Source organism: Carica papaya, chromosome 8 (assembly GCF_054855325.1).
Source record: "Carica papaya isolate Zhongbai chromosome 8, ASM5485532v1, whole genome shotgun sequence".
Lineage (NCBI taxonomy): Eukaryota > Viridiplantae > Streptophyta > Magnoliopsida > Brassicales > Caricaceae > Carica > Carica papaya.
This window is the reverse complement of record NC_142316.1, coordinates 28,700,704-28,719,052: the sequence shown is the minus strand read 5'-3', so window position 1 is coordinate 28,719,052 and position 18,349 is coordinate 28,700,704. Positions and strand designations below refer to the sequence as shown.

General features: G+C 33.0%; 2 protein-coding genes and 1 long non-coding RNA gene across 7 annotated transcripts; 1 reads left to right on the top strand and 2 right to left on the bottom strand.

Moving 5' to 3' along the window:
- Positions 1-760: 760 nt before the first annotated feature.
- ECHID (enoyl-CoA hydratase/isomerase D) lies at positions 761-3,791 on the bottom strand. The gene is made up of 9 exons (XM_022040111.2): positions 3,334-3,791; positions 3,124-3,246; positions 2,590-2,691; positions 2,472-2,510; positions 2,174-2,272; positions 1,828-1,875; positions 1,552-1,647; positions 1,246-1,368; positions 761-1,058 (listed from the first exon to the last, which is right to left on the bottom strand). Exons 1-9 carry the CDS (start codon positions 3,598-3,600, stop codon positions 942-944), a joined length of 1,014 nt encoding a protein of 337 aa, XP_021895803.1. The 5' UTR covers positions 3,601-3,791; the 3' UTR covers positions 761-941.
- Positions 3,792-3,805: 14 nt separating this feature from the next.
- LOC110813099 (uncharacterized) lies at positions 3,806-10,212 on the top strand. 5 transcript variants are annotated; one of them, XR_002539428.2, is made up of 3 exons: positions 3,834-4,289; positions 7,627-7,942; positions 8,034-9,541. It is a non-coding gene; the product is annotated as an uncharacterized LOC110813099 (long non-coding RNA). The 5 variants fall into 5 exon arrangements; XR_015813846.1 differs by adding an exon at positions 10,074-10,212 and having other exon boundaries at positions 3,836-4,289; positions 7,627-9,329; XR_015813844.1 differs by adding an exon at positions 10,007-10,144 and having other exon boundaries at positions 3,836-4,289; positions 7,627-9,329.
- LOC110813097 (Pectin lyase-like superfamily protein) lies at positions 5,988-10,486 on the bottom strand. Its single transcript, XM_022040110.2, has 7 exons — positions 10,100-10,486; positions 9,171-9,302; positions 8,585-8,812; positions 8,451-8,495; positions 8,152-8,359; positions 7,301-7,491; positions 5,988-6,717 (listed from the first exon to the last, which is right to left on the bottom strand). The coding sequence occupies exons 1-7, from the start codon at positions 10,484-10,486 to the stop codon at positions 6,325-6,327; spliced, it is 1,584 nt and encodes a 527-aa protein (XP_021895802.1). The 3' UTR covers positions 5,988-6,324.
- Between the last annotated feature and the right edge of the window lie 7,863 nt (positions 10,487-18,349).

Below are 18,349 nucleotides of genomic sequence, written 5' to 3'. Positions count from 1 at the left end.
AAAAATAAAATTAATATAATAATATAATAGTTATCTATTTAAATTTTCTAAATACAAAGATAAATTTTAATTTTTAGTTAATTATAAATCTACAGTTTATAATTTTTAAACATAAAAATAAATTTAATAATATATAATAATTATTTATTTAATTTTTTAAAAAAATAAATTTTAATTTTTAATTAATTATAAATTTTATATTATGTAGTTATTTTTTATAATTATAATCCCTATGTATGTAAATGAAACTGAGAACCTAAATTAGTAAATAATTATTGATTTTTACGAGTAAGTCTTAAAAATGAAGCTCTTGTATTGTAATCAAACATTCCAAACATTTAAATTTTAATTTATCATTTATTATTTTTATTTTAATATACAATGCCATAAAACCCATATAAGGTTTAAGTGTTTCTATTTATTTTAGTATAATATTTCGCTGTCCTGTTTAATATTTGAAGAGTAAAAATTTATTAAAATATCATTATTTAAAATAATTCACTAAAACTAAATATTTTTAAAAAAAATGTCTATTTATTAATTTATACATATAAATTTAAATTTATTTTTATATTTTAATAGAATGCCTTTCGCATAATGTTAAAATTAGATTGGTACCAACTTACTATGGAAAGATCATCTTCTAAAATTATCATTTGTCACTAACTATTTCATAAATTTAACATGTAAAAAATTGATTAATTTATTATTTATATCACAATAATTGTAACATAGTAAACAATGTATATACATATATATATTGATTAAAACATCACCATCAATTATACATTAATTATAAAAAATATCCTGCTTCAATAAAATATATGTAAAAAAGTTCTAATATTTTTATACTGAAGCTATATGCAGTCTTATTTTAAGACAAGTTGTTACCAAAAAAATCCAAACACTGATCTCATACAAACATCTTTCACAACTAACAATCATGGCCGTCTAGTAAATTTTGAGAAATCAGGACGTCTGCGCTGCATATAAGCTGTCTTGCCCTCGTTCCCTTCTTCAGTGCCATAAAATATGAGTGTGGCATTTCCGCCAAGTTCCTGGACATATATGAGTAGATTTAAGCAGTGGTTAATAAACAAAGAAGGCAAAATCAGTGGCTTGTACTACAGGATTTAAGATCAGGAGAACTCATAGGCACAAAAGGATTCCATTATAGCACGCAGCCATATACATGGAAGCCATAAATATGGCACGGAAGAATTTTGATAGTTGGCAGTGAAATACCTGAAGTCCTGCATGACCGTCATCAACTGCATTCAGAGATGATTTAAGGACTCGAATAGCCGTGGGGCTATTTCTTATGATTTCTCTACACCATTTTATTGTTTCTTTCTCTAAATTCTCTAGCTACACAAAAACAGAAAAATAAAAATTTAGCTAATTGGAGTGTAGACCAAAAAGTGGTTTTGAGTGAATCATTCAGGTAGGGGGGGTATATGATAGAATCATAGAATACAACTAGGTAACTTATTGTCTTATGCCACCAGGAAGGCTGTCAAAACAAGTTTCTTATGCCCCATTTGAACTCACCGGTACAACAGTGTTCACTAGTCCCATTTTCTCCGCCTCAGAAGCTGTATAGAACCTTGCTAAAAACCACATTTCGCGTGCCTTCTTAGGCCCTACCTGTTTACCCAGAAGTCATCTCAAAAATGTATCTCTATCAATTCCTGAAAATTATAACCATCACCTAACCAAGATACAACAGGATGTACTTCTTGATTAAAAACAACATTGTGTGTGCAATATGCAAGCAACATAATACATGCACCCAAGTAAAGAGACACCTCTGAATCTAATGCTTACCAGTCGGGACATTATCGAACTTCCATAGCCAGCATCAAAGCTTCCTACCTGCCATACTTGAAAATATTTAGTGATTGTAATAGATGAATTTACAGCAGATGGTTAGGAGCAGCATTGTAAACTGGCATTTGTGGTAGCCAAAGCAAGCAACTCATGAGGATTGATTGCCACATACTCCCCCCAAAAGTGGGGGAGACACTGTGAGCTTCCTATATTATTTGGTTCAGTAGCTACAAAGTAACAGAATTTCAAGCAAGCAACTTCATGCGAACCGTGTATGTGTTTAATTAGTTCAGAAATTTATAACTTAATGAAGGGAAAGAGCTTTCTTTAAATATATAAGCACCTTAGGACCTGTTTGGCCAAAGATGGCATTATCTGCTGCAATAGTTAGATCACAAACCATGTGCAGCACATGTCCACCTCCAACAGCATAACCAGCAACCTGGTTGACATAATAAGGTACACACACAACAAGAATAATATAGATCAGTTAGGAAGTAAAGAAATATAAAAAATGAGCACAAATACGCTATAGATAGCAGTACTACAAGAAGTCTCAAAAACTTACCAATACAGAAACCTTTTCATTGCAGCAAATCTATTTCATGAAATTATCAGTATGCAGGGCTATAAAGGCTTACCATAGCTATAACTGGCTTTGGAAGACGGCGAATTTGTACCTGCATAAAATTAAGATAAAATTTTGACACAAGTTTGAAAGGCAGTGGAAGTGAATGCCTGCCGTTGTTAGAACAGTACCTGCAAGTCTAGAACATTCAGACGCCCAATATCTTCAGAATCAGCATAACCATCAGCCGTTCTCAGGGCCTGGTCGCCCCCACTACAAAATGCTTTGGTTCCCTACAGGAAAATCCTCTAGCTATGTTGCTTACTAATTTTAATTATCAGATGCATTATCTGTGTAATACTACTCGAAATACCATTTCCTGATTTCTTATTAAATTACTCAAATTTTGCAGTCATTCTCAACCAATTACTTGAAGAAATTGTGTCAATGACGCTTACGTTATCTTTTGGGTTTAAAAAGCAGATCTTAGTGGCAAATCCATCAAATGAACTTAAAAGCTTGAACTTGTTCTAAGCATGTCAAAATTATACTACTCGCCCCTGGTTCACTAATCATCATAGAATTTCTCAGACAAATTTGATAATTTTGGAAGTTAGAATATAAAATTTTGATAATATTTTTTAGCGGAGTCGCTCGGAGGATGCAATCCGTCTCAGATTTTCTTACAGCTCAATCAGGAAGTTTAATGTAGAAAATATCGGTACCTTGCCAGTGAGAATGACGACTCCGACCGAAGCGTCGTCCCTGGCATCATTAAATGCGCGCATAAGCTCCTTAATTGTCTGGGTTCGAAAGGCATTTCTTCTCTCTGGTCTATTTATCGTGATCTACAAAACCCACAACATTACCATCGACCACTTGCATTTATCACAGTATCCAACAACACAGAGAATCAAAATTTAGGAGTAGGTTACTTTTGCTATTGCTTCTCCGACTGCTTTCTCGTAAATAATGTCGGTGAATTCCGTGCCGAACTCATCGCAGGCAACACTCCAGACGACGTCGTGACTGCGCACCGCGCCATGTATCCGATAGTAGCTGTTATTCGTTGAAGCATTATTGCATAACTCAAGGGAATAAGCCTTGGGATCTGGAATCGAACGTCCGGAAATCAAATGGTTCGCAACAGAGGCCACTCTCCTTCTCATGGCATCGATTTCCTTTTCTGAAACTTGAGCCATTATTGCACGAGCTCCACGAACGTCAGTCGTTAAGGTCTTTAGTTGACTACTGATTTATTAAGAGTTACTGTTGATTTTCTTCTTCCTATTCTTTAAATAATGAGTTTGAATTTGAATGTGACTTTAGAAACGAAAATGACGCACTCTTAATTTTTCTTTTCAATTATTTTTGAGCAGACGGGATAGAGGTTGAAGAAAGGTAATGGTTGGGATTCTGTTTCGTATGACCTCTCCGCCAATGGATAAGTCGATAAGATAAGGAGCCGAACACCCGCGCTTCGACAGTTTAACGGCTTTCTTATCTCGCGGTAAAAGTAGAAAGAGTGCGTTTCCTCGATCTGAAGGGAGAATCCTTAAAACGGTGTCGTTGAAGATGTAAGTGAAAGAAAAAAGTAACAGAGACGGCAACGTTCTTCCCCTAGCTAGTCGTCAGAGAAGACGGTAACGTCCTTCTCGATTGTTTCTGACTTGCTCTCGAAGAGGTAGAATTGGGGGAAGAGGACGAAGAAACGGTATCAAGGACAACGCAGGAAGAGGAAAACGACGCTGTTTCATCGTTTTGATAGCCTCAATTAACTCTGATTGAATTCATTGTAGAATGACCGTATTGATTCATTTTCAGGGGAAGATTCATCAGTGCCAATCGCTAGACCTAAACGTCTTTCCCTTTTCAGCTCAATGTGACAACGGTATGGGTTCACCATCAACAAGTTTATCTTATCAGGATGTGACTAGCTCACTAGTGTCCCAGAAATGGTGAATGGGAGAGTGGCTATTCATGTTATGTGTGACAAAAGTTTTGTTTGTTATATTTCCATCACCACTCCTGTATCTAAGATTGTCCCTTTCGGATAGATCAGTATGAACTCATTTTATGAGTATGTTCTAATGAATTCTGGATATGAGTTGTTAGTCAGACACTGAATACATACAACATTGCCTTGCCCACATCATAATCTTTTTCACTGCAATGAATTTTAATGGAATTGAGATTCCACTGCTGCCGGTAATGTGCTGAATGGATCTAGGTTGTGGTTGCAAGGTAGAAGCAAAGAAAGTCTTTGCTAGTGGCAAGTTCATGGATGTGCTTTTAGAAACCTAAGAGAATGTGCTACCTAATAATCTGTGTTTTGGAAAAGATTCTTTATAGTATAAATGATAAAGTTTTCATTTTCCTAAAAGATTGAACTTTTAGATAATTGATCACTTCAGAAATGATTTGATCTCTTATAGGACAAAGGTTCTGCTAACCTTAGAAACCTCATTTTCTTATTATTCTTTTACCTGTTTTCTGGACACAATTGGGGATTATGCAAAGTTCGTTAGTTTGTTTTCTGCCTGCACTCGTTAGGGTTCAGTTTCACATGTTAAGCTTGTTATGCTGCTTGCATGGAAATTGCAATTTTCGATTTAATTAAATATCTAGTTCAAGTCCCCCTACATCTCATGTTCCCTTGAAAGCAATGGAGTAATCAATTATTTATCAAAGACTGAGTAGAAGGCAAGCCAGGAATAAAACTTTTAATTGTGAGGTAGCTCAAGTGATCACAGTGTTACTACTGTAGAGATGCATGTAGCTTGTTGTTTATTTCTTTAGGAGAGACATGTGCGGATGGGTGTGAATCCTTCCTCTTATTTCTATTAACTATTTGGTGTTGTTTCTGTGCTACTTACGTTAAGATGGAGCGATATCTACAGTAACCAAGTAATATTAGTTACATAAGGAGATGATACAAGATTCTTCTGATGGAAAATTTTAGCATGTGGTGACTCACTGATAGAGTATACTCTTGATCTTCAGTTTTTTCTCGAGTTGTTGATATCAGGACATTTTGACTGTTTCATCTGTTATTCTTGTTTTCTTTCCTTGCTATGGAAATAAGCAAATTATGTTACTCTCGGCTGCCGGCCTTTTCTATTCCATTGTTTGTTATACAATTCTAACATAGCTTCCTGAGTTGTGTTTTTGGCGTTATTTAGTAATTTTTATCATGAGAATCAATCCTTACTCGTTGCTGGGAATGTATAATGGTGAACATTTAGTTTTAGAAGTTTATAGAATTTCGATAACTAGATTTTATAAATCACTAAGAACTATCAATGACACATTATTCATCTTCTCGAGCTTTTTTTTCCCCTAAAAACTTGATGAAAGATGGTCCAATGTACAGTGAAAAAACGTTTGTGGATATGAAGGTCATATTGGATTTCTGACCAGCTGACTTTAGGTGGAATGAGTTCAAGATGTGGTTCTCAAGCTCTCTTCTTTTCCTGGTCTTTTTTTTTTTTTTTTATAATAACATTACCAAACTCGCCTGCTTCAGGAATGTAGATGTTTGATGAAATCTGTTTAGCCTTGCTTATTACTTGTCCATACATTCTGAGGCTTTTGTATTCAAAAAAATTTATTCAATATTTATATCAAACATTTGTATATCTATAGATGGTGATACATTTACTACTTCACATCTAGTAATCAGGGACTAGTGTGCTATTCCACAAGGAGAAAATCCAATCTCAAACGAGGCTCCCTTACCCAGACTCTAACTGATAATAATCCCTGTATACTGTTATAGAATAGGAACTAATATGAACCTACTAACAAACACCTCCTACAGAGTAGGACTGCATGAATATACACTCTTTACCTAACTTTTGTGGTATAGAAGGGGTCTAAAAATCATGCTGACCACCATGAGAAATCCATATATTATCTGGAGTAAGTCAACATATATCTTGATCAGATTGAACCCCATTTCTTGATGGCTTCCCTATCTGTAAACAAGCAATTGGAGGGACAGTAGGAGTGTTTAGCTCCCCAAATGTTTGCCAGCAAAAGGGCTCATAAAGATGGTATGCTTGTTGCAGTGGCTTTAGCTCTATGGCTGCTAGATTTACATCTGTACATGGCAGGCTGTCACTGCAAGCGAAGTGTACAGGTTTGACTGTGTATGTTCCCCTTATTTTCTCATAGGTGATTCCTGATAGAGCCACTGCTGATGTTTGGTTCTTACAAGTGCTTTTGTCGCAGTAGAATTGGTCAATCACAATCGGAAGTTGGACCTCAGAAACTTGAATGTTTGAGAACAGAACCCCCTGCACAGAACCTGATCCACCCTGCATATTTTACATTGACGTTATATTTATGAACAAGTACTAGCTTCTTGAATGTCTGCAAAATTTCAACAAATTTCTTAAAACTGTTAAGAGCTAAGAACTTTTGAGGAAAATGACATTTTTTTAGTATTATGACAACTTGGAGAGTAAGATATCACTGAGTGATAAATAAAGATATCTAGCTATAAGAAAACTTATAACTTTGTTCAATGTTTGAACCTTATCAAGAGGAGGATGACAAAGTCTTTATGTTAGTGCAACTTATAAGGTAGAGGGTTATTTTTTTAGAAAGAAAAAAGGTATGAGGTAGAGGGTTCTTGAAATGGCTTAGAATGAAAATGAAACATAGGAAATACTTTTTTGAGTCTCAAAACTTCATTTAATTGATTTTCAGTCTAATACAAACAAATTATCCCAAATCATTTCAACAAAAAGGGAATTAAGATTTAAATCCCTCGTCTTGCATGTGCTTTCAAACTTTAAAATTTGGATCCAGTTTTTGCCATAATTTTATCTCTTGATTGCTTGACTCAATAGGTTTCTAGTCATGTGGGATTGAAGCTGGTAGTATTAATTTTGTTACCTGCCATGTCTTGATTCTGACACCATTCATGGTGTTGTGCATCACAATGTCCCGAACAGTGATGTTGGAAACACACGCTTTGGTATTATACCTACCCAGGCTTCCAATGCTGATTCCATGCCCTGGTCCACAGTTCACATTGTGTATATATACATTTGAGCATCCAGTTTGTATTGAAACACAGTCATCTCCTGCACACATTATTAAATTTAAGAGTTGTATTAACATAAATATGACTTTCTATATAAGCATGCAAGTAGTTTCCACCAGACTTGTTTGATAAAGACCTTTTGAAGTTTCATTTTATTATGCTGAATCTTTTTTAGGTCTGAATTGAGGCAACCCTAGCTGACAGAGGGACAGAAGCAGAAGTTCTAGCAACTGAAGTAAGATTAAATGTAACTGGATGGAGTAAAATACAAGATGTATTCTAGTTATTTGTGGGATACAAGTCTTATCAAAATCAGATGGCTTTTGGATGACTCTGGGCGTTAAAGTTATCCTATATGTGGCTGTGGCATTAAATGTTGAAGATTGATTCTGCCACGTGTCACATTATTAGTGTTCACAAAAAATGTGGGGACGAAGGTTGTAAGCAGGATAAGTGGGGACATACTTTCCACAACCGTATTCCTATCCCAGGTATTTCAATTATGCAAACTTTTTCTATATGTAACTAAAAAAATTCACCAGTCTTCCTAACTTCTTGTGTTTGTTGAGCCAATAACCTCAGTTGTGGCTCTGCAGGTCTTTTAGTTCCTTTTCGTCTTGACGCAAGCTCAGCCTATGGACCACAGTTATCTAAACTGAACATGTTATGTAAAATTATCAGTAGGAAGAAGTGAATTTACCGCAAGCAAGATTAGTTCCATGAATTAGCACATCTTTGGAATTCTGTAGGTGTATCCCATCAGTATTAGGACTGTCACCAGGAGATGAAATGCTGATATTATGTACCAGGACTCCCACGCAGTTGTCAAACTTGAGGTGGCATTGGGGACTGTTTCGAATTGTTATACCAGTGACTGTCGCATTAAAACTGCCGTAGAACCTCAGTGCCTGTGCAAGAAAGAAGACAACAGTCCTGTTAACAAGCTGCAGAGTCAAAATTTAATCTTGGAAATTATTATAACTTCTTAGCAATCCTTACAGTTGGTTTGATGCTTGGCATTTTCCCATTGAGTTCGTTTCTTACCTGCCACAATTTTCACGGGGAACATAATTAACAGGAGATATGATAGGAAGTAATAGCAGGGTAAAGTACAAACTGCAAGAGATGGTTACCGGCATTGGTGGGTGTTCTTGTACTGTGTTGTTTAGCGGTATAATAAGCTTTGATTCGTCATCAATGGGATCATCAAATGGATAATATTGCCACCAGACAGAACCTCTGCCATCAATGATACCTGATCCTTGGATTGTAATGCCTCGTAGCTTTGTAAATTCAAGCCATTGTAATAGGCCTTTACCCCAAGGTTTGTTATCAATTGGAGCAATGACTGTGCCATCAAGCTGAGGGAAAATTCAACTCATCAGCTTCAAACAACCAGGTACAAGTTGATCTGATGCGCCTTTGCAATGTTTAAATTATGTTTGGAACGAATTCCAATTTTGTGGATTTTTCCTTTGAAATTTATAGTTTGTATACTTGGGTTAAACATGAAACTGAGAATAAATTTTGGAAAAAAAAAAAAACTCTAATAAATTTATATAAAGGTAAACATATCAAACGTTTTGGTAATTTTAAAATTTATTTGTTCGAAATATAATGTCAATATATATTGTTTATGTCATTTAATATACTAGTTCCTGTAAAGGCCAAATTATTTATGGGAGCAATAATAATAGCACGCACACTGCTGGTTTTTACCTGAAAGACGATGTTTGGTTGGCAATATGGACCAGAAAATGAGATTGGACCCACGAGGAACACATATTCAGCCGGGACGATCACCGTTGATGCTTCAACTTTACAAGCAGATGCCCATGCAGCTTGAAATGCCTGCGTTGCATATTATCAATATCCTCTGTGAGTAGCTATAACTACGATCATAGAATTATGGTTGGTGGTGGTTTGTGCAGAACTACATACAATTATTGTTGGAATCATGAGTAAACTGTCCGTAACGGGATTCACTTTTTTATTTTTCTTTCTTTTAGGCGGACCCCACATGATTGTGTGTTTCTCCTGTATTCTTTAATTTTTTTCCTCCCTTGTTTTCTTGCATTATTTTTTGTGCACCTCATATTTATACTCACTTGATTTTACCAATTGAGAAACAATAATAAAAAAAATGAGGGTAAGCCAGGCCTACTAACTTTATATATTGATCTGATTCTGTTTGGATTTATGGGATGAGTAATGTTGTAAGGTGTTGGAACAAAATTTACTCATAAATTGAATTCATATTTAATTTAAAATGAATGTCAAAAATTTCAGATTACTTTTTAAGTGAATTCTTTTGTAAAATTTCTTTGACACATTCAGCAATACTCTTTTATCTATTGAAATAAAAATAGAAAGATGCCCAATTGACTTAAAATTCAGATTGCCCCTCTTTTTCCAAGATTGCATTATATGTCAATAAAAGAATGTTTGTGCCAAATTGCCAATGGGGCCAGATCAGTCCCGGTCACGGTCACTGCCCGTGAACTCTGTGGCGGCCTGTATGTCAAGAAACTAATCTCTGTGCATAATTTGTGCAGAAGGCTTTGCACGGTAACCCGAACTTGTCTAGTAATAAGCTAAATTTGGTTGATCATGACTTACTAGGGAGAAGTGGAGACTCAGGGACATACCTTGGTATCATCAGTGTTTCCATTGCCCTTTGCACCAAAATCCAGCACGTTAAAGACTGAAGAACGCGAGGGACTCCCGTAGCCTTTTTGCGGCGGCGGTGGTGGGATGTCATCATCTTTAGGGTTATTAGGCGGGGGAGGCGATGGAGCCTTACGAGAGAGAGGAGGTGAAGGAGCCTTGTGAGGAGACGATTTTGATTTTGATTTGACATTGTGGTGGTGGTTACTATGATTCTTGCCCTTCTTCTTGTACAGGGAAACTGAGCTGCTCCTGGTCTGTCTCCAGTGGCGGCCTCTTCTTGCAATGCAGGTGTCAAAACTCGAAGACCAAACCAGAAAAGCAATGAAGAGCATAAATGTTATGCTCCTCGCACTAAAGCCGCTCATGCTTATATTATCTTTGTATATATTCTTGTGTTTGTGAGTGGAAGGAGAAGAGTGGGTTAGAATTAGATTGAGAAAGCAAGTGAAGGGTGAAATGGTTTAAATAGGGAGAGCAGAGCAGTCCAAAGCTCACGAGACTTGAAAGACATGACATGAGCAAAGATTGCATTAATAATTCTAAACATTTATGTCTCTATTTAATTTATTAATCAATTAAATTTTTTTTTATTCTAAACATTTCGCCACATGTAAAATTGTCCCCACATGTGACCACTCATCCTTCAATTGCTGGCCCGTGCAAAACACATCCTCCATCAATTATCAGTATAATAGGCCCAAAACCTCCACTCAACTCTAATTCACTTCTCTTTTTCTTGCTTAATTTTCAGAAACGCCAATGTCTAAAGACATTAAGAAGTAGTAAATGTGAAGATTGAATTGGACGTGGAGTTAAAATACTATATATATTCTTATTCTTATTTGATGGAGTTAAAAGAGTTTGATATTATTACACCTATTTATACAATAAAAGAGCCGGCGTGCAGTTTGCATGGTGATAGAAAAAGTTTTTAAGTTTTGAATGTGTAGACAAATATATGTATATATAAATGTGTTTGAGATAATTGAAGCAAAAAGTAGAGGCAGTGAAGAAAGAAATAGAAAGGAGACGGTAGTTGGCGAATATATATTGTTGGTTTTCCATTTATGTGGCTGGCTTAGAGGTAATGAATATAATAATATATATGTGTATGTGGTGGTTTTGGAATTAAAAATTTAGAATCAAAAGTGATAAATTTTGGAATTTTATAGGAAACAAAAAAGCCAAAAAAGACACACGTGAGTGGGTCTCTATGTTGTCAAGGGCACTGATTAGAACAGTTCTTTTATGGTCACATGCAACGTTCACGGGCTTCATTTTTGTACTTTTTGTCTTCTCAGTCCACAATCTTCCTTCCTTATCTTTTTTTTTTTTTTTCCCCAACCCATTTCATCTTTTCCAATATAATCATAATTTACAGACACAGAGCAAAAAAAAGGCAACTGGAACTGTCTCTCAGAGAACTGGGGATCCACAGGTTATGATATATTTTCAGAATTTTAAATTTAAAAAGAAAAACAACATATTTTGTATACGCACACACACATATAGGTATAATATGAAAGAAACCTTTATGCGCCCATAGATTTGCAACTTCGTACAAATTGTAAAGAACATCAACTTGTCCAACTAATAGTACGTAATTAATAATTGATTGTTTAATTTTTTTTTTTTTTTTTTTTTGGCCTCCAAGTCACATGATTTATGTTTATTAATCCTTTTTTAAATTAAAATAAAAGATCAACAGGGAATATCCCTCCTCTAGATATATCAATTTGTGGTTGTATTTCCAGAATAAATTTATATTCATCACTACATGATTCTTCTCTAATTGATCAACCACCAAAGAAGGTTAATTTTGCACCCAAAAAACAAAAACAAAAAGATATATAATTTTGGGAATACATAACAAACTTAAATTAATTTTTCTTTTATATATATATGAATTATAAATTATGGAGTCTGGTGTCTGGATCCTATTTGAAAAAGATGCCAAGTTCAGATTGAGACAGAGATGATTTTCGACATATTATCACGAGAATTTGATGCGACAACCATCATTCTTCTCTGCAAGGCAAGATCATAAACTGAAGAAGGACCCAACTTCAGATTAAAAATTAATCTTCCTTTAACACACACACACACACACACACACATATATATATGTATGTACATACGTGTGTATATATACGAAATTTCGAAATTTTTTTATTCAAATAAATTACATATTTAAAAATATTTTCTTTGATATATTCTTTTATATCGTATAGGTGACAAAATGTAGGATAAAGTTTTAAAAAATTCACCAAAAGTCTTGTTGTGGAACTAAGCCTATATACATTAGATTCCCAATATGTATAAAATGAAAACTCTGTTGGTATCTGTTTGTTTTTAGTAAGAATAATTAGGGTGGGGATATATATATATATATATATATATGCTGCCTGCTGGGTTTTAATAGTATACTCTTATATGCAAACATACATAAGAAATTTACAGAAACGACACCGTATCGCCTGGTAAATTATATAGGTAGGACACAGCAATAATCTTTTATCTCTCCACCCTAGCTTTGACCCTCATGCTCAAGTCCCTTTCCCAAATCTCTCTCCCATTATTCTGCACCTTACTGCATCCGCTGCATATAAGATTGATCTTAATAGATATATATATATATATATATATAACTCACAAATTTATGTGGCTGACGTTGTAAATCAAACATTTGATTGTTTTGTGAGCACTGACTCTATATATATGTATATATATGTGTGTGTGTGTGAGTGGGGGTGAACTTCATTAAATGAAATTGAACATTAATTTTGAAATCAGAGTTGGTTCTTGGAATGTAGCTAAAATCAGGGCCATGGAGTTTAAAATATGTATCCCATAAATGTATATATAACAGTACTACTACTGGAAGATGCGTGTCTTAAATTAATTGGCATGTATGTACCAGCTGCCAACTTTTTTGTACACAATATATACAAGACTTTTTGTCCTAATGAAACCGTTATATCTACACATAATAATATATTTAAAATTTTCTACTTTAAGTTAATGTGCAACAGCTGTCGTTAAATATTTAATTTCTTAGTTTAATTAAGTTAGTTAGTCAATCTTAATCATTCGAGTTAATAACTAACTCGAGTAAAGATTAGTATATAAATGTTATATAATGAAAATTTTTAATTAATGAAAAATTCTACAAGATTTTAAAACACAAAAAAAAAAAAATTATTAACTTATTATCTAATCTATCCAACTTTGAAAAATATTCTTCTCTGTCTCTCAAATTTTTTTATCTCTTATTTCATGCTTCTTGAATTGGAACACAGTATCAGAGCATAATTTCCATTAATTTTTTATTTATCTTATCTTTTTATTTCAAGAATCTTCAAATTAAGTCTTGACTTGACTTCACTTACATAATAGTGTCTATTTGTGAGCCTTGTTACATTTGTCTTCTAGGTAAACAAAAATGAATACCTTTTATATTTCACAATCGTTTGGTCAAAAAATTTATTTAATTTAGTCCAATGTGATGTATATGGGGCCTTACGATGTAAAAACTCGTACTGGTCATCAATTCTTTATAACACTTGTTGATGATTATACACATTTTACTTAGATTTTTCTACTCAAGCATGAGTTTAACATAATTTTGATATACCATGTTTCTTTAATATGATAAAAACATAATATGAATGAACAAAACATAGAAATTAATTGTCATCTTATAAGAGACCATCTGATTTCTGGAGCAATTAAATTACTTCCACTTAAATTTGAGTATTAATTAGCATATCTCTTCACCAAGCCATTGTAGTTGACTTTGTATTTCCATGTACTATTGAAGATGTTTATGGTTGATAACACATAGTTCATCTTGAATGGGAGTGTTAAGTGAATATGTATGCTTCCATTAAATGTTTAACAATTGTCATTTTTGTTTCGTTAACGTTAATCCGGTTTTAGTTACTTTAGTTAGGAAGTAAGAATCACTATATAAGCATTATAAAAGAGAAATTTTTTATTAATGAGAAACACCATGAGATTCATCTTCCTCTTTCTATCTCTCCAACTTTCTCTGTTTCTTGCTTCTTGCTTCTCGAACCGGCAACACCTACTGCAGAGTTATATATAAGCATTACATATTATAGACTATACAGCATTAATTAGATAATATCACATTGTACCTGAAAGAAAAATTCTAATTAAGTACCTTAATGGTACAGCTGTCGAGTAAAATAAATTAAATTAATCAAGAAAGTATATATATATATATATATATAATTTTTTTGAAGATATATATAATATTAATAATATTTATTTTCTTGTCCTTAAATTACTTTCATGATACATACTTTTGGAGACATGCACAAACACCAAAAAAGAAAACGATAATTACTGCGAGTTTAAGTATTGCCTCTCGTGTAGGTTAGGCACGTAGATAAGCATAAAATATAATTACATATATAGATACTTTACATATATATATGTATGTACCCTAGTTTGTGATGTATATTTGTGTATGTATATATAAATTTTTCCCCTTTTGTTTCTCCCATACCCGAGGATATAATATCAGATATTACTCCATATTGCACATTTGGATCAGAATTTTTGTTTATTTATTTACTAGGCAATATATTAATGTAGAATTTGCGTGAACATGCACGGCCGTCTTTTAAGCTTAAAACACAGCCATATATACATATATATGTGTGTGTGTGTGTGTGTATCGACTTTTTGTGAGATGAAGGAAGTTACGACGACCTTCTTAGCCGTCGTTTTGTGTATTTAATGGCTCGTGAACTTGGAAGCATCTCGTGAACTCCATGCAGATGCATTAGACAGATGATTTATTTAAATATATTCCAAATTAAATTAAAATATATACTGAATCATTTATTTTTAAAGATAAGGCAGTAACCGATCATAATTCTTCACTCTAATGATTAATGTTAAATTTTAATTTTCTTTATTATCTGTTTTAGTTAGGTATATAATTAACTAACTATATAATTTTTAATTTTAAATATATTCGTATGATCAACCAACATATATACATCTAATAAAAAAAAAAAATGTTTAAATATTAAAATAAAGAAAAGTGAAACTAGATAATTGATTGATTGATTGAATTTTTAGATATATTTAAATAATTAATTATTTTTAATTATCTCAAAATTTAAATATATTAATATAATTATATATTTTTTATTCCTTAATTTATTTATTACATGAGTTACAAAAAAATTTATGTAAAGTTGGTTTTGGGATTATGTTGCATGATTGCTATATACTCGCGCATATATATATATATATATATGTATATGTACGTGTGTGGAGCTTGAGAGTTATTTAAAGCAACAGATTACTACTTCATATTTGATGTAGTAAGGGGTAATGAATATTAATTGGTTAATTCTATAAGTTGTTAAATTTTGGTATGGATGTTTCTAAAGCACTTTTTTTTTAAAAAAAATTCGTTGTCTCCATTAGAGACCTTCTGAAAACGTGATTGTACTTGATTCCAAGTTACGGCTCTACCGTTTTTCTTGCTGACAACCAGCATGCATATATATATATATATATAATAAGTTTATTTAAAGAGACTAGTAATAAGTTTATAGTAGTATTATAAGTTTCATACAAACTCGTGGAGTCTAAGATGCATTTAATTATAAATTAAAACAACCTGCAGCTTAGATGGGATCAAGGCCAAGTGTCTATATATATATATATATATACACACAGTAGAATATTTCAACTGATGGATATGTGATATATAACTAGCCAACTTTTTTTTTTTTTTTTTGTCGCAAGAGAATTTAATAAGTATTTTTTTTTTTTTTTTATTACAGATACGTTATATTAATTTAATTGAAGGTAACCCTCAAAAACTACGCACACAAGAATCCGACACTTTGTCATGTGAAAGTTAAACTTTTGTTTGGCGTATACGAAAATATATATAATACTGAAAATCCATAGACAGAGAAATAGATATATATATATATATATATATAGGTAGAAAGATTAATTTACAATTTGGAACTTTCAAGTGAAAAAGAGGGGGGGGGGGGGGGGGGGAGGAAGCTTTGCACTGATTCTTGGAACAGCAACCACACATTTCAAATCAAACTCTTAGTGGAGATAAAGATAATTTTTTTTTTTTTCATAAAAAAGAAAAGGGAAAGGTTCACGGATCATTCTAGAGTTTGAAGCTGAATTAATATAATTAATGGTTAAATTAATTACATGTGTGCGCCTTAGGCTGTTATGCCCAATTGGAGGGGTTCACGTTGATGCTGTAAATAGTTGGTGTGTGATGATACAAATTTAGTTTAATATATATATATACACTTTTTAAATTATATACATCAACACCATGTTTTTCATCGTCCAGAAGTATACATTTCTTGTAAAGAAATATTAACTTTTTCTGATAATTTAAAATGAATTAAGACAGTTTAAAAAATAAATAAATAAGATTGCAGCCTCTAAAATTGCTACTTTTTCTACACTATATATCTACATATATATAATCATGTAAATAAAAGAGTTTCTTATTAAGATTACCATATTAATGTTGGGTGCTAATCTCTCTTAATAAATTACAAAACAGGTGCGTTTGTCGGCCATTTTGTTTGTATTATAACATCTTTCATTCATGGTCTAAAATAAACGCCACCCAGAGAAGTCACGGATTGCATACAACCACCCTTTTAACTGTTTATATGCATATATATACATGTACAAAATATTTCATGGAAGTTTAAAGTATACATCATTAATCTCATATGTTCACAAAATCCATCCATCCATCCATCCGTACATAAATGTAATAAATAGATGGGTTTATACGGTGAAATAATCGGAAATTACGTAGGGTGATTTCATGAGTACGTACACATATACTTCTCAAAGATGTATGTATTCATATATACACACACACACACACACACACACGTTGTTTTTTTTTTTTTTTTACCAAATTTGGAATGTTCTTCGTTTTGGGGGTTGTAGCGGGTACCGACACTAATTGGACCATGAAAACTATCCATATAGAAATGATTTAACTCTTGCTCATGACAAAGTTACATCAGCTGCTCATTCCATTTAATTAATTATTAAACTTTAACCATTTAGTTTCATTAAAAAGAAAAACTTCAAATTTAAAGATCTCATCACCATTTTATTTCGATTTGGTTTTGTTGATAGAAACAAGTTTGGAGATTAATCACCATTTTATACGTAGTTTAGCATTCTGGATGAGAAAAATCTCCTTGATGAAGGTATAAAGTGGAGGGTAGGTGATGGTAGAAAGTACACAACTTGGGACTGTACAAAATGTGAAGTTGATTTATCCAGAGATAGGTATGGAATGTGCAGTTAATTAGGGGTTTATTTCTTCCTTTTAAAGTTAAGCAAACTGTTAAGATTCCATCAAGCATGAGAAAGCCCCCAACTAACGTTATTCGGACACATCCTAACGATGGAAATACACAATAAAATCTTTATTATTATAATGTTTGGAGTAGAAGAAATATATTCTCAAGTGCTTCTCTTACTCAAGATATATCACTTTCCCATGGAAGAAGATTTGGCGTAATCTTCGTCTTGCAAATATCCCAACAAAGAGGCGATACAATTACCTGAAGAATACTTGATTGGCTCCGTTGCTGCAGCAGGATTTACTGTCGCATGGTTACTTGGAATTTTATTTTTCTCAAAAAAAAAAACTCTTCACTGTTGCAGGTTGGATCTGTTTAATTATGATGGCATTATAAGTTTATTATTAAATAATCTATTAACGATCGTAATGAAATTATGCATATTAATGTTTGAGATGGGTAATTAGGTTTAGCAGCGTCTCGTGACTGGTGGGGCATACAATCTTGTCTGCAGATCGTAGTGCATGTGTAGAATTAGACAAAATGGAAATTACGTACGTATATTATGTACTAAACCCTTCATTATATGCTAGAGAAGGATGGGGCTGATTTGAATACGAACATATATATATATATGTATTATACACTTTACAGAACTGAGAAACTCCACCTTTTGTCATCCTTATTTGGAACTTCTGTTCACTTTATACAATAGTTATAATACATATATAGTATAAGGTCGAATACCAACTTTAATCAATTTTATATTAAGACAATTGTGTATTTTTAGAATTTTAATTAGTTAGAGGTGACACACGGGATCTTTCAGTTGATTGGTAAAATAAATTAATGTAGCTGAGGGTA